We start from the raw sequence: 24,308 nt of genomic DNA, 5'->3' as shown, positions 1-24,308 counted from the left end.
ATGAAAAACATTTGACAAGAATCTTTTGCAAAGGCTCTCCTTTTTAAGGAGTCATGGCTGTAAGGAATGTTCTCTCAGGCATAGAGAACGGGTTTACAGATAAGAAAGAACACTCATAAACAGCAACTGCCCTGTGGAAGAACTGTAACCCCAGAGCTTTCTAACTGCTGGGCCTACCATCAATTTTTTGCTTCTTTTAAAAACTTAGCGATTGCATGTTCACTCTTCAGGAAAACAAACTAGCATAAGCAAAAAGAAAAATTTCCTGAAAACTTGCCACCAATCTTAGCTTTTTCACAAACGATCTTTGTATAAGAAGAAAGATGTAGAAAAATCTTCTGGTTTGGGCCGGGTGTGGTGGCTCATGCCTGTAATCGCAGCACTTTGGGAGGCTGAGGCCGGCAGATCACGAGGTCAGGAGATGAAGACCATCCTGGCTAACACGGTGAGACCCCGTCTCTACTAAAAATACAAAAAAAATTAGCCAGGCGTGGTGGCGGGCCCCTGTAGTACCAGCTACTCGGGAGGCTGAGGCAGGAGAATGGCATGAACCCGGGAGGCGGAGCTTGCAGTGAGCCGAGATCGCGCCACTGCACTCCAGCCTGGGCAACAGTGCGAAACTCGGTCTCAAAAAGAAAAATCTTCTGGCTTGGACACAGTACTAAGTTCCTACAACAATGCCAAACTTATGGCCTGCACACAGAGGGGGAGTCTTCTAAGACTAGCTTTGAGGGAGCCTCAAAAGCCATTTTGCTCTATGGTAGCACCTGACATCCTCATCATTACTGATACATTTATACTAGGGAAATATTAGGACTCAGTGAGTCTCTTGAGGAAAAGCCAGCATCTTATTGGACATTACACACCTTAGCAGCGGTTACATTGCTATACTAAGGCCAACACCTTGGAAAGCAGAGCATAAGGCTCTGGAGAAAAGGGAAGTAACACGGTGCTTTGCAAATTGCAAAGACCTGTACAAAGGGAATGTTGTTATTATTGGTCCAAAGCAATGGGATTCTGGGTAAAACTGTGATAGAGGCTCTGCACCAAAGACATCAGACTCATAGGTCAGCAATGCCAATAAAACTCGGATATCAGTACGAAAACTGTGGGTCACCAAACAGAGACAATTGTCTAAACAACATGTGCAGTCACGAGACATGCAGGCCTGGTATCCCTGCCAAGAGGGTCAGAGTTGTATGGAAAACTTCCTCTGCACTCTGGAATTGTGCCCTGTGGCTGTGACTGCCTGGCTTTTACGGACTTCATGGTAACTGCAATTAAAAATGCAACAAACCCTCATACATGACAGGTGGGATTGTAAAGTTATACAGTCACTTTGGAAGACAATTTGACAGTTCCTCAAAAGGTTAAACATCAAGTTACCTTATCACCCAGCAATTCCATGCCTGCAATGTACCTAAGAGTATGGAAAACATATGTTCAAACAAAAACTTGTACACAAATGATCACAGCGGCATTCTTCATAATAGCTAAGATATGGAAACAACACAAATATCCATCAATTGACGGATGAAGAAACAAAATTTATATTTTGTTTGTGTTCTGTTTATACAATGGAATATTATTCAGCCTTAAAAAATAATGAAGAACTGATCCATGCTACAGTATAGATGAACCTTGAAAACATTATGCTAAGTGAAAGAAGTCAGACATAAAATGCCACATATGATTCCATTTATATGAAATGTCCATAATAGGCAAATTCATAGAGATAGAAAGTAGATTAGTGGTGGCCAGGAGCTGGGGGATTTGGGTGGGGAGAATGAGAAGCGACAGTGGGTATGGGATTTCTCTTTGGGGTAATGAAAATGTTCTGAAATTAAACAGTGGTGATTGTTACACAACTCTGTGAATGCATTCAAAGCCCATGTATTCTACACTTTAAAAGAGTGAATAATATGGTATGTAAATTATGTTAATAAAGGTTTTTTATTGTTGTTGAGATGGAGTCTTGCTGTCACCAGCCTGGAGTGCAGTGGCATGATCTCAGCTCACTGCAACCTCTGCCTCCCGGGTTCAAACAATTCTCCTGCCTTAGCCTCCTGAGTAGCTGGGATTACAGGCGCGTGCCACCATGCCTGGCTAATTTTTGTATTTTTAGAAGCAACAGGGTTTTGCCATGTTGGTCACGCTGGTCTCAAACTCTGCCCTCAAGTGATCCACATGCCTAGACCTTCCAAAGTGCTCGGATTACAGGCGTGAGCCACTGTGCCTTGCTGGAAGCTACTAGTAAAAGAAAATATCTGAAAACTCAAAGACTTTTTATTCTTTCCTACCTACTGGCCAGAGATCTCTTAGCCTTCCCTCAGTATACTAAAAGTACATGAGTAAATAGTCTGCCAGAAAGGGTGGAATAACCTGGGGACTATAACACCGTACAGTAGCCAATTCCATTTTTCTTTAATAACTGGCAATGAACACTCCCAGGCATGTTCATTATTCGTGAAAACTCTGCTTAGAACACAGAACAGAATCAGAGGTACAGGACCAGCCACCGAAGTTACACCTCTGGTTTGGTTGTCTGATTCAGGAAGGAAGAAGGTCAACTCCACAAGCCCCACCCTGGCAGGTGTGCGGAGCACGAGGGGGCCTTCCTGAGAGAGCAAGGAAGTGGGGCGGGAGATATCCCTGCTGACGAAAGAGACAAAACCACATCCAGCCAGGGGCTGCTGTTGCAGTATGGAGTTCCCCTCCGCGATGTGAGCAAACAAAAGAGAGAAAACCCCATCTCATGCCAGGATCCTTTCAAATAGATCTCTTTCCCAGCCAAGCCTACTTTCTGCAACAGTTTTTCCCTTATATACGAAGCTTCTAGCAAAACACCCAGCATAGAATGGGAGCTCAGTGAATATTTGTTTCATGAATTAATAGCAATATTTCTTATGATGGCAAACAAAAAATAAATAACTAAAATGTTCTACAATGACCTACTGGGTCATGCACATTTATGGTATGCCCATAACTAGGCAAGTCATTTAATATTTCTATGCATAATTTTTTTTGCTAAAATAGAGTAATAGTACCTATCTCACAGGGTTATTGTGATGATTAAATGAGCTTAGGTATATAAAACAAATAGAATATTGCATAGCATATAAAAATTACAAAACAAATGTTAACTATTAGTATTATTATTCCATGGAATACAGTGCAATTATTAAAACTGTGTTGAAAAAATATATTTTTTTGAAAAAATATATTTTTTGAGAAAATATCTTTTTATAGCTGAAAAAATTCACAATAATTTAAAAAAATAAGCTATGTAATAGCATAAACAATAATATTCCACATTTTGTGAAATAAACATCCATGTAAAGAAAAAAGCGTACACAAATATACATAAAAATATTTATAGTAGTTATTTCTAAATAGTGAAAGCAAGGGGGACTTTCTTTATTATTAATTGCTTATCTGTTTTTCAACGGTCAGTATAAATTATTTGAGTAAGTATAAAAATTAAAAATCCAATTGAATCAGAAAAGCATTCATATTATTTGACACAATAATTCCAATTTGAGGATACTATTCTTTAAAAAAAGTCCCAAGTACCAAAGAAAATATTGCCTATAAGAATTAGGTAAAGTGCCAGGCGCGGTGGCTCACGCCTGTAATCCCAGCACTTTGGGAGGCCGAGGCGGGCGGATCAGGAGGTCAGGAGATCGAGACCATCCTGGCTAACACGGTGAAACCCCATCTCTACGAAAAATACAAAAAAATTAGCTGGGCGTGGTGGCAGGCACCTGTAGTCCCAGATACTCGGGAGGCTGAGGCAGGAGAATGGCATGAACCCCGGAGGCGGAGCTTGCAGTGATCCGAGATCGCGCCACTGCACTCCAGCCTGGGCGACAGAGCGAGACTCTGTCTCAAAACAAACAAACAAACAAACAAGAATTAGGTAAAGTGTGATGATTTTTCTATAAATTACAGAATAATATATAATGAGTTTAAAAGATTGATGTTCAAAATAGGCGTCAAAAAGCATTAGAGTAATGCTTGAAAATATTAGAAAATGCTATCTATATTAATTTAACTGGGATACAAATGACTAGTATCTGATCTCAAGCATATAACAAAAGTAATCATTGGCAGAAACAATAGTTGACTCTCTGCCCTTTGTTGAAGTTAACTATATTTGTCACCTTTTGACCAGAACAAGGTGGATTCTTTCTCAACAATTTACAAATTAGCCAGAAACCCCTAAACTTAATAGAACTTCAGTTCTTCCAGGTGGAGGGTTGTCCTATGACATAAAACTAAAATCATTAAATCTATCCAGTCTAGGAAGAGAAAAGCCCAAGAGGAAATATGCTGTCCATGTATGAAATCATAAACGTTCAGGTAAATATAGCCCTGTTCGTTTATCAAAATGTGAGACAAACAAAAGTTATTTTAATTCTATCAGTATTTGTCAGGCACCTGCTACAAACAAAGATGAATAATGAGACAGACTTTGTCCTGGAGAAGCTCACCACCTAATGATGTAGGAAAAAATAACTATAATCAGCTAACCACAGTCCGGAAGCGCTGCAAGAGAACAAAAGACCACAGGAGCCCAGGGAAGGGGGAAGTTTGGATTTGAAGCATCACCTGGGACGTAACCTTGATGCTAAACCTTTACACTAAAGCATGAACATGGTTTTGGTAACCGGCAGACTGAATGGTCAAATTCCAAGCAGGGATGCCGTCCTTCACTGAACCACTGATGGGCACTGGGGGTAGCTGATCACTCTTAGGGCTGTGTCCCTGTGCACTTGCAGAAGGTGTCAGCATCTCAAGTTGACAACTTCTTGAGAAGTTGAGGGAATGATGTGGAAGAAGGAAAAGATCTCAACAGCCCAAATCCAAGAAGCAGATCTTTAAGGGCAATGCAGTGTTTTAAAGCCTGCTATAGAAGTACATGAGAGGGGGACCACACTTACGCACAGCCCATTTAAAATGCTTTAATTGCCTATCTGTGCAATAAGACTGAACCAAATGAATATTGACAAATCCGCTAACATAATCTAGTCTTGCCTTGCATTTATAAAGGTTAGGACCCAGAATTATAATGTTCTGTTTAACTTCAAATGCCTGCTGTCTGACAGGGGCTTTCTCCCGAGAGAAAGGCGTGGTTCTTTCCCTCAAGGGGCTCCCACCCTGGTGTGAAGAGACACACACATCACAATTTCAAAGCCTCGAGGGAGGCACGGGCCTGCCTGGGGACAGCCAGAAGGTCCTGCTCCCACCAGCACCCTTCACTTTTAGAGCAAGGAGGGAGTGACCAGCATGGACTAGACAGAGGGGGAGGGGTCAGGAGTTAACTCACAACCAATGTTAAAAATGGACTTAAAGAAGAAAAGGATGTTAGCCTGGAGAAGAAAGAACTTAGAAGGGGCCTAAGAGCCTTTTTGACTATAGAGCCACAATGAGGAAAATGGGGAGAGTGGGTCAGTGCCACACATCCCCAGCAGCAGGCAGAGCAGAGATGATCACATCTAATATCACAATCACTTCTGAAATTCTATAAAAATCCATAAAAGAGAGTACAGGAAGAAACCACAAACAGGGCCAACAAAGGATGGGATGAACTCAGGAAGATAGGAGAGTGGGGGCTGAACTTCCACCGCTGGGTAATAAGGGAAGCAGGGACGTGAGGACAGACGTTCATGCCTTCCCACAGGAGGCCTTGGAGCTGCTGACAAAGCATCTCCCAGATGACGGAGCAGGCGTGGCAGGACGCCATCTCGCTCAGGGCAGCACCTGGTTAATGTCAGCACCGGGTCTGGTGAGGGCTGGTCTCTGCTGAGAGATGGCAGGAAGTGTGCTGTGAGATCTGGTTAGAGGATGTCAAGAGGACCCCCTTGCCACAGCCTAACCAGTGTGTTCTGGACCCCACGTTTCCCTTTCCAAACTCTAATCCATCCTATCATTGCTCAGGGCTTTTCGACTCTGCTCCTTCCTCCCCTCCCCACACACATAGAATCTTTTATTCCAAAATCTAGCAGTACATCATTGGTTAGTAGAAAATAACTCTCAGAGCCGGGTGCGGTGGCTCACGCCTGTAATCCCAGCACTTTGGGAGGCCTAGGTGGGTGGATCACTTGAGGTCAGGAGTTCAAGACCAGCCTGACCAACATGGAGAAACCCTGTCTCTACCAAAAAATATAAAATTAGCCAGGCGTGGTGTCGCATGCCTCTAATCCCAGCTACTCAGGAGGCTGAGGCAGGAGTATCACTTGAACCTGGCAGGTGGAAGTTGTGGTGAGCCGAGGTCGCACCATTGCACTCCAGCCTGGGCAACAAGAGTGAAACTCCTTCTAAAAAAAAAGGAAGAAAAAGAAAATAGCTCTCATAACTTAAAAACAAAAACCAACAAACAAATCCCCCCCTCAAAAAAAAAAAAATCCTATAACACAAACTTCCCAACCACCTAAAAACCCAAACTCAAAACGTGTTTCTTTTGTCTGCCCTTCTTGAAGGAAGTAGGTCTGCACGGGCCTCCCCATCTCCTAGAGCTTGTACACAGCTATGAACCTGCTCTCAGCAATGACTGGACACTTCCTCTTGGTTCATGGAAAAATTTGCTCGTAATTTTCCAGTTTGACTCAAGCTATCAGCTGGCGATATAGTTTTTTGCCAGCTTTACAGTCATGACATTACTCAAACAGAAACCCTTTTGCAGGTGACCTTGAAAGTTATTAAAAACTATTCTCTTTTTGAAGGAAGGACTTGTTGGGGGCGCCTGGTAGAGGATGTCTCGACTGGGTCTGGTGGTGACGACATCCTGGAAAAGGAACAAGATCCAAGTCACCAATCATTCTCTTATACAACGCATCCTTGAATTTTGAAGAGCCTGATACTGTGGATGGTTTGTATTGTCATTTGGCAGCAAAAATAACCTACACTGAATACACAGAAATAGTCCTCCACAGCCTCTGCCCGGGCTTTCCAGGTTTGACCACTGTGCAGTGCCTGTGATGCTCTCTGCTGCCACCCAGTGGATATACTGAGAAAGGTCAGGTAGGATGTTTAAACCCAGAGGTTCTCAGGGTGGTCCCCAGACCAGCAGCATTGGCATCACATTCTTGGCTGCCCTAGAAACTCTGGGAGTGGGGCCGGCAGTCTATGTTTTCACAAGCCCTCTAGGTTATTCTGATGCACACTGAAGTTTGAGAAACACTAGTGTAGACTAGGTAGTAATTTGCACCCAGGGATGTGTGAAATGGATCATCAGATTTCTCCATTGGGAGAAGCCGATTGTCCTTATTGATGATCAACGATCACACCTTTTATAGGAACTAATTTCACTGGCTATTTTAAAAAATTACTCGTCTTCTCAGAAATGACAAGAAGGCATAAACCCCAACTCCTCTGATTTTTATCCAGAATCTCCTGATTATAAGCAGCTACTGCTTCCTTGTTACTAAGAGTGGTATTCAAGGTTCTCCAAAAATATGGATCCAAACGTGTTTTCCAGTCTCACCTCCAGTAATTCTCCACTTCATTTATTCAGGATTTTAATGCAACTGGCTGATCCTCTGAGCCCAGCTTTCATCCCCGTGTTCCCTCTGTTTTTTCCACCCAAGATGCACCCTTCTAGATTAAAATTTCATAATAAACAGTTCTAAATTTTCAAGCCCATTTTAAAGCCCTTTCGAATGCCATTTCCTCTATGAATCCTGCCCTGATTGCTCCAGCCAATGACAGCCCTTCCCATCATGAACCTCCGCCACACTTCATCTATACCTCTTTTATAGTGCTTTAAATTCCATCCCTTGTTTTTTTAGTTCTCGGTGGACATTTCTGATCCCGTTGGGTCCAGAACTGAGCCTTACTCATCTCAGCATAAGCCAGTGCAGACTAGGTGCATAGTGACTGCCCTTTGAAAGGTATGCATGAATAACATAGGTCTCTCACAAAATAGCAGTTCACAATAAATGTTGGAATTCAATTTGTTGCAATGCGAATATTGCAACAGTTCACCTAAGAGTAACATAGGAACACCAGATCACCTGGGCAACACTGGGAAGGCAAAGCTTCGTTTTGTCCAAAGTCCTCTTTGGGACTTCACCACTGATGGGTGGGGCCCTGGATTACAGGAGCCACTAATCCACTCCTGTGCCACATTTGGGCCAGAAGCGTCCCACAGCTCCCCCTGCTGTCCACCTCAGCTATTACATCAGGACTGTGAAGGCTTCCATCACCCATCAGTCTCTTCTTTAAAGAGCCCACCTGAGATCCCAGAAAACCGCATTTCTGCAGCCACTACTAACACCTGGTTGAAAATGCTGTTCCCCCCATCCCCCCAACAGACCCAGAGCCTTTGGTCCAAATCTCCTGTTGCCATCTCAGGAAGATGAGATCTGGCAATATTTCCCTCCCAGGCCACCTCCCCCACTGGCTCCCATCCTCACTACCTTCCCCAATAAGTGTTCATATGTTTAGAGTTTTGACCACTGTGGACCTGTTAGGGAAGAGAGATGCACTGAGCCTGACAATGCAGCTGGGGGTAGGGTGCCCTTTAAAGAGAACCAGAAAGGCAGTGGGAAGCCAGAGGGCGAGGGATCCAGGAGTCCCCGAGAAAAATGTACAAGAAGCAGAAGAAACAAAATAAACTAGAAACAGTGATTGCCTCTGAGTAGAGCCTGGAGAAATGAGCGTCAAGGATGGAAGACTCACTTTTCATTGTTTTACCCTCCTGTACTATCTGCATTTATTTTATGTGCTACTCAAAAACCACACTAGACAATAAATAAAAAATTTAAAAGACTCACAAAAGGACAATTTCTAAAAGAAATTTCACTAACAATATAAAAAGACTGCCCTGATGAAAGAAAGATTAGTCTATTATTCGGGAAGAAATGTTAATAATCAAAGCTGAGGGGAGAGAGAAAGGGAGAAACTGCCACATTTGTAATTTCTTGGGTCTGTACAAACTAGTAAACCCTTCTGAAAAGCAACTTGGGAACTGTATTAGTCCGTTCTCACACTGCTATAAAGAACTACCTGAGACTGTGTAATTTATGAAGAAGGAGGTTTAATTGACTCACAGTTCTGCAGGCTGTACAGGAAGCATGACTGGGAAGCCTCAGAAAACTTGCAGTCATGGTGGAAGGCAAAGGTGAAGTAAGCACATCTTCACGTGGCAACAGGAGAGAGAAAGAGGGGAGAAGTGCCACACGCTTTTAAACCATCAGATCTCGTGAGAATGATCTATCACGAGAACAGCATGGAGGGAATCTGCCCTCATAATCCAGTCGCCTCCCACCAGGTGCCTCCCCCAACATTGGGAATTACAATTCAACATAAAGTTTGGATCACAGAGCCAAACCACATTAGGAACTTTTATAGAGACTTAAAGATGTTGTCTTTCCTCTTCTCTTTCTGGTCATCTAGCCAAAGCAAATTATTTGAAAGATGAAAAAGCTACAGATATAACAGTATTTGATGTAGGAAGGCAGAATTCCAAATCCTACACATTTGTTAATATACAAATAGTATTATAGTTAACTGATGATAGAATTCACTCAATGTGATGTGATTTTTAAGTGTATTTTTAAAAAGCATTTTTAAAAAGTGATCAAGATTATCTAATATCTATAATGTTAAGTGACAACAAAAGCATATACAAATCATATAAACACTGCAGTTGTACCTATGCTTTAAAAACTGTGTAGGAAAAAAAGACTGGAAAGAAATGAGCCAAAATGCTAATAATGGTTGCATCAGTATGGTGGTGTTATTTTCCAAATTTGTGGTAATACAGTTACCTTATTCTATATAGAAAAATAAACATGTAAAGGAAGTAATGAATCTTTTCAATCTCCCCACCTGCCAAGCAGGAGCACACGGGAGGCCTCTTGGCAAGTTGAGGTGTCATACCATTTCAGGACCATCCATCTAGGAAACGCGTACCTAAGAACACCCACCACCATGCATGCCTCTAGTTCCAAAGTGTTCGAAGAGCTACTCCCAGGATGTAAGGATTCCAGCTCCTAGGTTGAACTTAAAAGTTTGCTAAATGTAGTCCACACTCCAATCATAAAGGGTCCAAATGGGATATAGCAAAATGAACAACGCAACTACCCCAGTTAGCCCAGGGATGTGTGAGCACCCCTCTCACCCATCCAACCATCCAAAGAGGACTGCGAGCACCATGACCCATAGCGACAGCAGCCAGGGAAGAACAATGGTCAATTCCACACCAGAGTTGGGCGTTTCAAGGGATGAATGAGTGTATTAATCAAGGATCCTCAAAGGATAGAACCAGTGGGTGTGTGTGTGTGGAGAGAGAGAGATTTATTATAGGAATCGGCTCATGCAGTTAGGGGCAGAGAAGTCTCATGATTTTCCACCTGCAAGCTGTAATTGAGTCCAAGCCCAAAGGCCTAAGAATGGGGGTGTGGGAGGGCGGGTAGCAGTGATTGCGTAAGTCCCATTCAGAGTCTGAAGGCTGGAGAGCAAGGAGCGCTGATGTCAGAGTGGGAGAAGACGGATGTCTCAGCTTAAGTAGAGAATGAATCCTCTATTCCCCCACCTTTTTGTTCAGTGAGGGCCCTCAGCAGATTGGACAGAGCCTGCTCACAGTGGGGAGGGCCATCTGCTTTACTCAGTCTGCCAATTCAGAGGCTAATCCCTTCTGGAAACACCCTCACAGACATACCCAGAATTCATGTTTTACCAGCTATCTGGGCATCCCTTAGCCCAGTCAAGTTGACATCTAAAATTCACCATCACAGAGAAGATGCCACCACCGTTCCACAGGGGACAGAGCTGGTGAGACCTTGGTCTTTGTGAGCCTGAAACTAGACATGTGGCCACCCAAGGAAAGCTGAAAATGCCACCCCCAAAACAGGCCAAGAATTCAGTGTTCTTTCCAATCAATATTCTTTAGTATTTATTCTCCATACTGGAAGGACAAGGGGAAACAGTGCTCTGGGGTGAAAATGGAGAAGGAACTCCTCCGGGGCAGTTTTTGGTGTTCCTCTTTTACTGTTTAGGCCTGGTCAGCTCTGGTCCCAAACTTGGACATCCCAGCTCAGCCAAACCTCACCCTGACACTACCTGCCTGGGTCCTCTCCTTACAGTGCAGTTCAGTCACTGTGCCATTGGTCAGGTCAGCCCTTGGGGTCTTACCACTCCCCGGTGTGGCTACTAAGGTACTGACTTCCTTTACACTATTTTTTAAACAATGCATCCCTAATTACACTTGAGATATTTTAGAATCTTGGTAGAATTTGAGCAGTCTACAATATAGCTCCCAGCCTGGCCTGCCCTGGCTCTGCTCCACAGTGTCCCCCTGCCAGCCTTCCCCGTGCCCAAAGACTCCGCTGTCTGGATTCCACTACAGCGACCTTCAGTTTCTAACTGAAGGGGGTGATCTTTTGTTTTAAAAAACTGCAGGGCATTTGTGTGAGCACCCTTCTCACCCATCCGAGCATCCAAAGAGGGCTGTGAGCACCATGACCCATAGCAACAGCAGCCAGGGAAGAACAATGGCCAATTCCACATCAGAGTGTCTTGGTTGTTCTTCCAGGTCTTCAAACAACTGCTTTTAAGAAATTTTTGCCCACCTTTTCTAGTTGTTCCCAGCGGAAGAGTTCAGTTTGATACCAGCTACCATGTCATGCCTGAAGCAGAACTCAACTCCTTTTGAAGCGGATGGCATATAAAGCAATCAGTATTTAAAAAACTCAACATTCAACACTTAATTTGCCAAAAAAATGACCACAAAAAAATAAAAACAGCCTTTCACTTCCTGACTGCCGCCATCACAGGTCGCATTCATGTGCCCGGGAAGGGCCTGTCCCGGTCGGCTGTGCTCTATCACCACAGCGTCCCCACTTGGCTGAAGTTGACATCTGACAATGTGAAGGAGCAGATTTACAAACTGACCAAGAAGGGCCTGACTCCTCCACAAATCGGTGTGATCCTGAGAGACTGACATGGTGCTGCACAAGTGCGTTTTGTGACAGGCATAAGAATTCTTAAGTCTAAGGGACTTGCTTCTGATCTCCCTGAAGATCTCTACCATTTAATTAAGAAAGCAGTCGCTGTTCAAAAGCATCTTGAGAGGAGCAGAAAGGACAAGGATGCTAAATTCCTTCTGATTCTGATAGAGAGCCGGATTCACCGTCTGGCTCGATATTATAAAACCAAGCGAGTCCTCCCTCCCAGCTGGAAATATGAACCATCTACAGCTTCGCCCTGGTTGCATAAATTTGTCTATGTACTCAAGCAATACAATGATTAAAAAGAAAAACAAATGACTAAATAATCTACATCAACATAGGCCTCAAAAAAACATAATTTTGAATGGAAAAGTCAGAGTACTATGTACAAGACGCTGAGATGTATATGACATTTTAAAACACACAAAACATACTACATGGTGTTCATGGATGCATACACGTAAAAATAAAATTGAATAGAATACCCAGCAGATTTGAGAATAGTGGTTGCCTTTGGCAGGGAGTGAGGGACAAAAAGAGAACTTCGATTTTATCTGTAATGTTTATTTAAAAATGTAAAGCAGACAGATATGAACAGCTGTTAACCACTGTTAATTCTTGGTGGTGGAAACATAAACAAACCAAATCCCTCCATTGGAAATGCCCAGAGATCAGATATCAAGCCTTGTTACCTTGCCTATTTCTTCCTTCCTCTCATTTGCTCCTCCCTAAACGTCCATGTTGCTGTTGTTGGTAGCAGAGTCACTGTGACTAAGTCCACAGCTGGCTTAACATCTGCCCAGCAGGCTCTGGACACAGGCTGGCACTTCTTAGAAAGCACACGCTCCACATGATGACCAGCGCAGGGGTGGAGGGAGCGCTGTGCTTCCAGCCTGCACCCCTCTGACTCTCTCACAGGGAATAACCAACCCTGGTTATCTTGGGTGCACCTAACCTTTCCACAGGGCCTGGGAAGGCCACGCGACTTTAGTAAGCCCCAAAGCAACTTGCACCTTGATTTTAGAAGCCAGCAGCTGTGAAAATACAGACAAAAGAAAAAATTTTGCCATGAAGGGGAGGAGGTAGTAGAGTGAGTTATTCATACTCTGCTTCAGAAAATGAACTTGGTTTAGAAAACCATCCATGTGTAAGTCAGGAACAAGCACTGCTTAGGAAGGCCAGAGCTTTGGATCCTACCCAGGCTGGAGGAAGCGGCAGGTTGAAAGGAGGCCAGTTCTGTTTTCTAGTTCTTCATTATCTAAATACAAGCAGCAGCTTCCCCAGGAAGAACAGACAGAGACATGAGGGAGCCGGAGCCCCAGAGGGAGCTTGGGCACCCATTTTACAAATCCCTCGCTCTGCAGGGAGTCCTATGCCTGTCTCCAAAGAGCCTCATTATTCATGCCCAACGATAGGCAGGGACGGATGAAAGGCGAGGCAGCCCCAGCCACGGAGAGAAGCGAGCAAACCAAGGAGCTGGAATGGCAGCCTTCCCGGCCCTTTCCAAGGCAGCAGGGCCTTTCACTGGAGGCAGCTGGCTTATCTTAATCTCCAAACCCTTTCCTGGAAAACAAGCCCATCCTAGAAGGGCCAGAGGCCCAGAGGTAGCTGGAGTCAGTGAGTCAGGCTGGCAGCACGCAGCAGGTGGCAGGGGGTTTTGCAGAAAGGAGAGGCAGGCCATCTGCCTTCCCTTAGAGCGGGCCTCAGGCTGCAAGCACAGACTTGCAATCCAGAGGCCCAGCCTTTGTGCCCAGTGTCCTCAGCTAGGGAAGCCAGCAGTGACTATTTCAGAGGGGCAGCAGCGTGAGAATGTACAGGGTAAGGGTGAGAATGTACAGGGTGAGAATGTACAGGGTAAGGCCACTCTGGGTGGTTAGAGTGACAGACCTGGGACTTTAGCCACTTTAGCTACTAGTTGGGTGACCCTGGGCAAGTTACTGATCTTTACACACATTTCCTAACACGTGAAAGCGGGTAGTGCCACCTACCTCACAGGATGCAAATTAAATCAGATAAAGTGCAAAAGATTCTTGGCCCATAAGGTCTGCCCAATTATGGCTTCTGCCCTGTTAAGGGATCTTAGGCATTAGTAAAGAACCATTCCCGCTGCCCCAAAATACTACTGAGTCTGTTCCCATAGTAAAGTTTTACAGTCCCTGGGAGGGGTCCAGAGGAGATGCCCTGGATCTGTACGTGTGGCAGGGGCACTACCCACCACCTGCACACACAACCCTTCCCACCTCCAGCCCACCACACACTGCGCCAAAAGGCTGGTCCTACTTCCACAGCTGTAGCCCTGCTACTCATGGGAAAGGCTGGGGGCCCAGGCGTCTGCCTCCTTCCAGATGAGCTCTGCACATGCCCGTAAGTCCCAAAGCTTGCTGTGACCCACAAGGTTTCTCCCTGTCTGGACACAGGTCAGCCTCCTGCCCACTCACAGGGAGGCAGAGCCCATTCCCACTGGGACCACTCCCCTGGCTTGGCAGAGACTATGCTGCCACCTCCAGGAAGACAGCTCACTGCTGCGAAGCCCAGGTTTCCAGCCTCCAGCCCAACACCCAGTACTCGGGCTAGAGGTCTGATTAGGACTTCAGTCGACAGTGTTCTGTTGGGGACAGTCTGCTGATTTCAGGTTGCAAGTGCAGTTTTGCATGTGAGACTAACACGTAATGTGCACCACACGACGATTATTATTATTATGGTACAGCAACAGGAGAGTTTCGTCACAAAGCAGTCTGGGGGTTGGGAAGATAAATGTTCCCTGAAAACCACCCAAACTCGAAGACTTGCTGATGTTGCCCCAAAACCACTTTCCATACAGTGAGACAGTGGGGAGGCCCAATGACCAAGCAGAGCAGCCACCCCACGCAGCTCAGACTCAGAGAAATCAGGGTGGCCTGGCAGCAAGAGAGCACTCAGGATAAAATGAGAGATCCAAAGATCACAGCAGTTAAGTGGCACCAAAGCAGCCAGGCTAGAGGAACAGCTAAGATGTCCTGGCCAGCCACGTCCATGAGACCCGTGGCTTCCATGGCTCACTTCATCTCCACCTGCCTCTGACTGCTGTGCTCAGGATGGAGGCAGGCAGCAGGCTGTCGAGTTGCATGGAAACTGGCCATTGAAGGGGAGATCTGGATGACTGGGAGTCCGTAGGAGCCCCTAATACAGGGACCAAATTAAAGACCTATGTCCTCCAGGACGTGTAAGGCTGGGTGAGAGGCAGCAGAGTGTGAACTCCAGAGCCAGACCCAGAATCCAGTTCCAGTTCCCCCACATCCTACCACACGCCCTTGGTTAGGTTAGTAACCTCTGCCTGGGTTGCCTCACTTGTCACAACAGGACCTGCTCAGGGGATGATCGTGAGGATCAAGTGAGCCAATAGGCATAAAGGGCTTAGGCAATGCCTGGTACCTAATAAGTGAGTGCAACACATTAGCTGTGGAATTATATATGGTCTCAGGGAAAACAGTGGGTATGGACTGCAGATAGAGAGCTAGCAAAGCACAAGGAAAAACAGACACGTTTGGCATCACATAAATATATGAAGTACTTAATATTGACAGGTCATTTCCATTTAGTTTCATAACGATTTTGTAGCCCTACTGTAAGCACCTAAAAGTCCTAGTCCGTGGCCTAAACCTTGTTCGCCGGCGGTTCCTGGCCCACACTGGCAGGTGCTAATTGTGGGCTGGCTACTTACTCTATGTGCGGCTGATGGCAAAATGCCCAACTTCCCTGAGACTTAGCTTCCTTACCTCCCAAAAAACCAGTTTCCACCTTTCTTCAAAAATTGTTTAATTGCATTTACCCTGCAAACCTCTGGGATCACACTTCCCATCCCCTGGGAGTTGTTGACAACTGTTGTGAGACCAAGTGAGATCCTGCGCAGTGGGAACCTTGCAACCTTCCCCCCAGACTACCTTCAACTTACTGTTGAATGTCTCTCTGACTTGCACTTCTCTTAGCTTTCATAACCAGTGAGGGGCACACACTCCAGCCTTTCTTTGTTGACAGAGATGGGCTGGGCCTTGGTCATGCCTGTGAAAGTCAGTGACAATTTTTAGCCCTATGTATTCGGCAGGTCTGAGGGCAGGACCAAGGCATGTGGATCCCTCTGCAAAGCCTAGAACGTCTGAATTTGGGGCTGTTACACCCCCGAGAGGAACCTGTCAAGTCATTTCTCCCCAATCATTTGAAGATTTAGAACAGAAACATTTCCGGCTAATGACAGTCTTCCAACAAAGACAGGCTCCCCGTAACTATCCACAAGCTCAGAGGAGGAATGCTGAGAATGTGAAGGAAATGAACTGCCGGCCTGGGGGATGTTTTTCCTTTGGCTCTGGGCCTCCTGAGTCACATTCTTCCTGAGGGCGTGAGGGAAAGGTATCCGCTCAGAATCTCATTTCCACCAAGAGGACTTCAGCTGAGGGGCCAAATAAAGAGGCCTAAATACAAAAGCAAATAATGCTAAAAAGGGTGACTTTTACTACAAATTAGAAAATTATGTACCTCAACATACCTGACTTTAAAAAAAAAAAAAGGAAACAATCTATACAAAGGCTTTGCATTTATTAAAATTAAAAAATCTACAATGAACTCAAACAAATTTACAAGAAAAAAACAAACAACCCCATCAAAAAGTGGGCGAGGGACATGAACAGACACTTCTCAAAAGAAGACATTTATGCAGCCAAAAAACACATGAAAAAATGCTCATCATCACTGGCCATCAGAGAAATGCAAATCAAAACCACTATGAGATATCATCTCACACCAGTTAGAATGGCAATCATTCAAAAGTCAGGAAACAACAGGTGCTGGAGAGGATGTGGAGAAATAGGAACACTTTTACACTGTTGGTGGGACTGTAAACTAGTTCAACCATTGTGGAAGTCAGTGTGGCGATTCCTCAGGGATCTAGAACTAGAAATACCATTTGACCCAGCCATCCCATTACTGGGTATATACCCAAATGACTATAAATCGTGCTGCTATAAAGACACATGCACACGTATGTTTATTGCGGCATTATTCACAATAGCAAAGACTTGGAACCAACCCAAATGTCCAACAATGATAGACTGGATTAAGAAAATGTGGCACATATACACCATGGAATACTATGCAGCCATAAAAAATGATGAGTTCATGTCCTTTGTAGGGACATGGATGAAACTGGAAACCATCATTCTCAGTAAACTATCGCAAGAACAAAAAACCAAATACCGCATATTCTCACTCATAGGTGGGAATTGAACAATGAGATCACATGGACACAGGAAGGGGAATATCACACTCTGGGGACTGTGGTGGGGAGGGGGGAGGAGGGAGGGATAGCATTGGGAGATATACCTAATGCTAGATGACGAGTTAGTGGGTGCAGCGCACCAGCATGGCACATGTATACATATGTAACTAACCTGCACAATGTGCACATGTACCCTAAAACTTAAAGTATAATAAAAAAAAAAAAACCAAAAAAAAAAAAAAAATTAAAAAATCTCATTTACATTAGGTTAGCCCTTCCAATTAGAACGAGGAGAATCAGTGCTGCCAGAGAGCTGGAGGGATAGGTCATCTACATTGACCTGGAGGCAGAGGCGGTTGTGGACGGAGCTCTGAACAGGACACAGCAGTGAACTGCGGCGGCTCAATGAAGGGCTGCTCTGGTGGGTGGGCAGTGTGGCAGGAACCCACCAAGGCAGGGACCCAGAGAGGAACAGCAAGAGAAAGCCATGACCCGCCCTTAGAACTGGAGGCTGAAGGAGAGATCACCCAAGTCCCAGGGGAGCCCACTTGAAAGTGCCACACAGAGCAGGGAGTGATGCAGACACACCCAGAATTCCACCTGCTCCCACTGGCTGAACCCAACCAGAGTGGCCATCAGGGAACCCATGGCCTGTACGGGTCAGCCTCCAGGGGACAGGGCAAAGAATAGATAGATCTGAGGACAATGATCATCATCAGTCCCCTTCCATGAGGAAGCTGCTTTGGTTTCTGTAAAATAGAGACTGTGGTGCCTGCTATGTGCCTGGTGTGAGATCAAGAGAGATTATGGGCCAACTAGGATTGCAGAAGACCTCGAATTTAGGAAAAGGGGTAAACAGGGGGCTCCTGCTTATTCTGTAATTAACATTGAACATGCTTCCTCTTTTGCCATTTTCTGGAACGGGCAGTTTGGATTTCTCAGAACATCACAAGAATCCAGAGCCATTAATTCCCTCAGCATTCACCACTGACCAGTCCCCACCCTTCTGTTTCAGAAACCAGTCCCAGGGCGGAAGGCCTCCAAGTTCCACTTCCCTCAGTAGCTCCCAGCCACTCACCTTGGCAGTTTCTTAAAGGACACAGAGCCAAGCTCTGGAGAAAACAAAGAAGTCACAATCACAGGAGAGTCAAAATTCCCACTGGGTGACAGCGTTTATTGAAAGGAAATCTTGCTTTATCCAGGAATTCACTTACATGGAGGTAGCTGCAAGGAGAATGTCTCTTTCTCATGACAACCCAAAGCAACCAAACCATACCCTAAAGCAGAGACGCAATGGAATAAGTCAACGGGCATTGTAGAACGACACTCAGAAGCAGGAAAAACCATAAAAGATACAGGATGATTGTCTCTTCAGTATTGCATTTGGCCATGTATGTGTTTTTACATAAAATATATGTTTTCTTTTTAAGCTAGCTAAAGAAAATACTCTTGATCGGGGTTAGTTCTTAAAGCAAAAAACAGAAGAAAAGTATGTATATATAATAAAATTAAAGAACGATAGCATGTTATACCTGGAAAGGACCGTGGGCCCTAATCTGCACTTTGTCCCACGTAATCCATGGCTCTGAGAGTGAGCACACTGTCAAGGTCACTGGGGTGAGATGAGCCGGGACTTGAAAACCCTTCTCTTAACTTTCAGTCTCAACTCTTCCCACTCCACTATACCACATGCATTGCCAACTCCCTCAGAGTGTAGGATAGCGCAATTGTCAAAACGCATAACAGCCTATTTTTAGGGTAATGATGCAAGTGTTTTGAAAAGTGACCTGTGTTCTCTTTGCATGGGCAGTTTTGCTTCTTGTAGCCAGCCCCACGGCTACTGGAAAGAACTGGCCAGAATGAGGGGCAGCTACTTTCTCACAAACCAAAACAGACACACACTCCCAAAGTTCTTGGGTGTGCTGACCTTCCCCAGCAGCGTCTCTAGGTATGAGTGGGCTGAGGCTTCTCTCAGCAGGCTTACTGGCAGATGTCTAATGATGGGAGAAGCAGCAGGGAAATTATGAACATATCGAGGGTCAAAGTGAGCTCTAGGGAACCAGGCTTGTTGCGTCCTCAGAAGGACAGAGAGAGGGCTGAGTACAGAGGTGCTCAACCTCCATGTCGATTTGATTGTCATTTATCACCCCCTTTCCTGACACTGAGCTCCAGGAGGGGAGGAATTTTTGCCTGTCTAATTCACTGCTGTATTCTGTGTGCCAAGGACTGTGCCTGACACATCACCGATGCCCAATAAATATTTGCTAAATGAATGAATGACTAAAGGGAGGAATCGGCCACACCCCACATAAGCAGGCAGAGGTGAGAATCACCCCTGGCTGTGGTGAGGATGACAGTGACCCTGTAGATGTGGAAGGGGCTTGGCTGTCTGGCTCCAGACTCCCACCCTTAAACTGGGCTGACCACTCTGAAACCTGCCGGGTGGGCTCTGACCTGGCGCAGGTGGGACTCCATGGCAACTGTCATGGAGTCCTCTGGCCCACAGGCCCCCACCCTATTGGGATGGTTGGGGACACTGCTGAAGCAGCTGAACACTACCATCTCTGCCACATATATGTCACCAACTCACAGGGTCCTCTCTCTGACCATGTCCTGTCCCATATTCTGACCTGTGGAAGCCCAGCTGTGACTGGGCCTGGCCTGTGGGCATGCCTGGGGACTGTCACATTGTGAGGTGACACAGGAAGGCCAGAAGGGAGTCCCTGGATATCTAGCATCCTCCCGATGCTATGCTCCCTGAAATTCCTCTCCAGCCATGTGGCCTGGCCCCCAGACCTCAACCACTCCCTGCCAGCCTGCTGCTGGCGATGTCGCTTTGTTTCAGGAAATTGGAAGGAGTCCTCCAGTTTGCACAGACACGCCTCTGCCTGACTTCTGTTTCTTTCTTCCCTTCCTCGACATAATCCTGAGATCCTGCTCAATCCACCTCTTGCCCACACATCCCCCAGCTTTCAAGAACTTCTCTGTCTTCCTTCTCACACTGGGCCCCATACCCACATCTGCCTATCTCCTCTCTCATCTCCCTTCCCCCATGACCTTACCAGACACCTCCCACCTCATTCTCACACCTAAGTCTATGAACCTTTCCTCCATACCCTCTTATTCCCCCGATCCCAAAAGCTTGCTGTGGGACATGACCACACAGCCCTATCCTTCCAGAAACGGCCTCATTTGTTTAAGGCCTTACCTACAACTCTCCCTACCCAACCTGTGTAAAAGAAATTGCAATCAGTGACTGGGAACAGGTCTCAGAACAGTTCAGAAATTATAACAGAATTCTAGATAAACTAAGCAAACAAGGCCATAGCTGCAGTCACAGACACAAGCAACCTTCTGGCTTTCCCCTGTGCCAGTGACTTGTTTACCCAGACCTTGTGAACTGCTATGCTCAGTCTTAGCTGTCCATGACCACTACAATTCTTCTTTTCCAACTTTGGTTTCCAAACTGGTCTTTGACTTTATTTGACTTTCTCTCTCTCTCTCTCTTCTCACCTCTGCTCCTCAACACTTAAAATCTAATAGCTTCATATTTTAAAAAAGAATACTCAATGGCTGGGCGCGGTGGCTCATGCCTGTAATCTCAGCACTTTGGGAGGCTGAGGCAGGTGGATCACCTGAGGTCAGGAGTTCAAGACCAGCCTGACCAACATGGTGAAACCCCATCTCTACTAAATACAAAAAATTAGCCAGGAGTGGTGGTGGTCATCTGTAATCTCAGCTGCTTGGGAGGATGAGGCAGGAGAATCACTTGAACCAGGGAGGCAGAGGTTGCAGTGAGCCAAGGTTGCGCCATTGCACTCCAGCCTGGGCAACAAGAATGAAACTCCATCTCAAAAAAAAAAAAAAAGAATACTCAATATAGATGCATGAACTTTACAAACCAGCCACCCTACCAAGCCTCCATCACATTCCAAACCCAACAGCAGCAGTTCGTGAGAAGGTCTGGTTTAAAATATGTACAAACTATACATGGTTTCCTCCCTGCACAGTGCTATTAAGTAAGTCCTAGCCTTCTGGACCCTTTGTCTTGGCGGGGGAGTGATGAGGGGGCAGGGACAGCAATGCAAATAGTGGCTGTGGAACAGGGGCCTCAGCCTACCAAAGTGTATCTCTCACAACACCCCAGTGGGTGGTGGCTCCTGGTCCTCAGGCATCCCAACATTTTAAACTGCAAAAGCTCCCTGTCGAAGACCCACTGAGAGACCCTGGCGAGGAATGTAACACTGAGGAGCTGGCATGCTGTGCAAAGAGGCTGTGATAGGTCTCAGTGGCAGACAGATGCTCCCCTCCCTGCCTCCCACTTTGGGTGGCTGCAGCTCCTGCAGGAATGACAGGCACTTCCACAGGCTGGGAAAGCACTCAGATCTGGCTGGCGACGGTGCTGTCCTTGGAGAATGTGTAGCTCACAGGCGCCTCATAGAGGCTTCCCCCATCCGTGCTGAGGTCATCGTCGTCATCCATGTCATCCAGCACTTTAGTCGGCAGCTTCTTCAGTCTGCTGAAATGACAAGGGGCATGTTTCCTGGCCCTGGGCCCATAGCTAATTTGGACTTCAAGGGAGGGTTTTGGGTTGCTGTCCCTGCACCCCACTGAGTGGCACAGAAAAGAAACACATGAATGTAACAGGTCTCCACCTGATGGCCCCTTCAGCCACAGGGAGTCCACCGCCCCCATTTTGGCACGGAAAGCCTGTGCTGGTGGGGTGGGCCAGGCTGGGATAGGATCAGTATTGTTGATTTCCCCAGGTTGTTATTATTGATCTTGTCTTAATTTAAAATTTTGGTATCTTGTTCACCATGGATTGCATGCATTATCTTTTAAATATTGCATTAAAATGTTATCTATCTTAATTATTGAGATTTTTGGTGCCCTCTTAAATGCTGCACCCTAATGCCAACCTTGGGGCCAGTGACCTGATAGGCCCTGTTTTACAGGACTCTCAATGGGCTGGAGCCTTCTGTCCATTGATGAGAACTACCCAGGCAGCCAGCACAGAGCCCCATGTCACAGCCAGCCTCCAAGAAAGGCTCAGCTCTATGGATTACCATGAACCTAATCTCATGAACCTTACCTCATACCCCGGGGAGAGACCCTAGAGCAGAAAAAGCAACCCACAAAGTCCCCAACCCTGCATTCCACGTCTCCATCCTTAGGACCACGGCAGACAGCTTCAGAGAGCTGCTCTCTCCTGGAAACCAGGCTTGGGGAATCCTAGTCCTCTTGAGGATACAAACCAGAACTTCACCTTATTTCTCCCTAAGTCAGAAAAAAGCCCAGGATGGCCCAGGAACTGCCCCTCCATGATGGTGTGAGCTAGTCTTATCTGCCCTAAGCCTCCGTTTCCCCTTATGATCAACAGGGATGATATCTACCCAGCTCAGCTGGCATTGGGGCATTGGTATAAGAATGACATGCATGAGACCCTACTGCCCACGTAAGGTGACTAAAGTGGACACAGCCACCTTCATCTCTAAGATACGATAACCCCAAAAGCAACAGTGAGGAGCTGGCTTGAGACAACAGGAGTGTGAATGCTCTGAAAGCAGAGCCTGTCTCAACTGTGGGGAGATTACCCGGCCCTCTGTGGCCTCCACACCTTCCCACCTTAAGTCCTTCTTCATGGAGTTGAGCTGCCCCTGCAGATGCTCATTCATGTCCATCTGCTCCTCCAGCTCCCTCTGCAGCTTCTTTTTAGAACTTTCCAGTCTGTCGATTTCCTCCTCAGCCTCCTCCACCTGCCGCTTCATGGCTTTCAAACGCAAGCTCAGCTGCACGGGGAGAGAGTGTGGGTTGAGTGCCGGCTGATGGCCCAGCCCCAGCGCTCAGCTTACCCCAGGTCCGGCCACCATCTCCCCAGGCAACCAAGACATGGGCAATGGGGCAGCCAGTCTCTTGGGAAACATGGAGAGCAGGCACTAAGACAGGGTGACTCTTTAAAGCCAAACTCAGGGTGTAGAATTTGCTGATATCCCCTAATTACGTAGGCAAGAAGCCCCCATTTGATGATGTGACTGGGTGCGTGGAAAGGGAGGAATCAGCCCACTCACACTCCACTCCTGCTCAGGGAGGCCTTGCCTCCCTTGCTCCCTCAGCCTGAGACACGCTATCTCATCTAAGAGCAAATGCATGCAGAGGCTTCCCACCTGGTCCTTCTGATCAGTCAGTGACAGGTGCTCATCATCCACCTGCATCACCAGCTCCTTCACTTTCCGCTCCAGCCGCCGGTTGCTGAGCTGAAGATTGGCCCGATCCCTGGAAGAGGGGAGACAGAACCAAGAACCCTCTCACTCCCATCCCTGCAGGGGGCCCAGCCTAGGCTGTGGAGGAGGGGAAGTTCCAGCCAGGGGTGCCTGGTCAGCTCAAGGCTTAGGGTCAGGGAAACACAACTTCACAGGAGAAAAAGCTGCTTGTGAGGGACGTGAGGAAATGGGGCTCTGAGAAGGGGAGTGACTGGCCCAAGGCTTCAGAGCCAGCAAGGGGCTGAGCCATGGCTCGACCTGCCTGGAGTTTCTGAGCTTTACTTTGTAAGGCAAGAAGTCACAAACTGCAGATGTCTTGGGTCTACTCCAGGCTGTTCTGGCCTGACTCCCCAAAAGTCCAACTAACACAATAGATAATGTAAAGTGTCAAATGCCAGCACACCACGCTCCTTCTAGGAAGGTGAGGGGCTGTGAGTCAGAACGACGGCTGGAAGGCTGCTCAAGTTGAACCTGGTGCTGGCCCTCGGGCTGCCATTAGAGAGTTAGCTGCAGAGAACTGAGTTGCTGGAAAGGAGTGTGCTCACTTGATCCCATGTCCCTCCCACACACTGCAGGAGGACCTGCCCCATCTCTGACTGGTGGCTAGTCAGCCTCTGCTTAAATTCACCTGGCCACCAGGGCAGAGTCAGCCTTCTGGCCTCTAACGTGGCTCAAACACGGTAGCTTCCAAGGCAGCCTGTCCTATTTAGAGAACGGGAAAAGGGACAGCAAGTACAGTGGCACCACCATAGACTGAGAAGTGGGGGTCCTAAACTTTTACCCAGCTACACCAGTATCCAGCCAGGCTACCTTACTCAAGTCACTTATTTTGATGGGTCTCTGTTT

General features: G+C 46.4%; 1 protein-coding gene and 1 pseudogene across 7 annotated transcripts in view; one reads left to right on the top strand and one right to left on the bottom strand.

Annotated features, from left to right (window-relative positions):
- The first annotated feature begins 1,160 nt into the window (after window positions 1-1,160).
- Window positions 1,161-12,341, top strand: LOC117975942 (uncharacterized; annotated as a pseudogene).
- A 6,014-nt stretch (window positions 12,342-18,355) lies between these two features.
- CGNL1 (cingulin like 1) overlaps window positions 18,356-24,308 on the bottom strand; it is a 174,038-nt gene continuing 168,085 nt past the window's right edge. For 5 of the 7 annotated variants that reach the window (XM_034938830.3, XM_055099046.2, XM_055099045.2 and 2 more), the window contains 3 exons: window positions 23,367-23,475; window positions 22,828-22,991; window positions 18,356-21,721 (listed from right to left, as the gene is read on the bottom strand). In XM_034938830.3, the coding sequence (XP_034794721.1) occupies window positions 21,583-21,721; window positions 22,828-22,991; window positions 23,367-23,475 (412 nt within the window). In that variant the 3' untranslated portion in view covers window positions 18,356-21,582. The remainder of the gene's footprint in view (window positions 21,722-22,827; window positions 22,992-23,366; window positions 23,476-24,308) is intronic. The other 2 variants (XM_055099044.2, XM_057299950.2) reach the window with 1 other exon arrangement.

Source organism: Pan paniscus, chromosome 16, assembly GCF_029289425.2.
Source record: "Pan paniscus chromosome 16, NHGRI_mPanPan1-v2.0_pri, whole genome shotgun sequence".
In the NCBI taxonomy this organism is placed as follows: Eukaryota; Metazoa; Chordata; class Mammalia; order Primates; family Hominidae; genus Pan; species Pan paniscus.
Note: the sequence above shows the minus strand (reverse complement) of the source record. Positions and strands in the feature narration are given on the sequence as shown.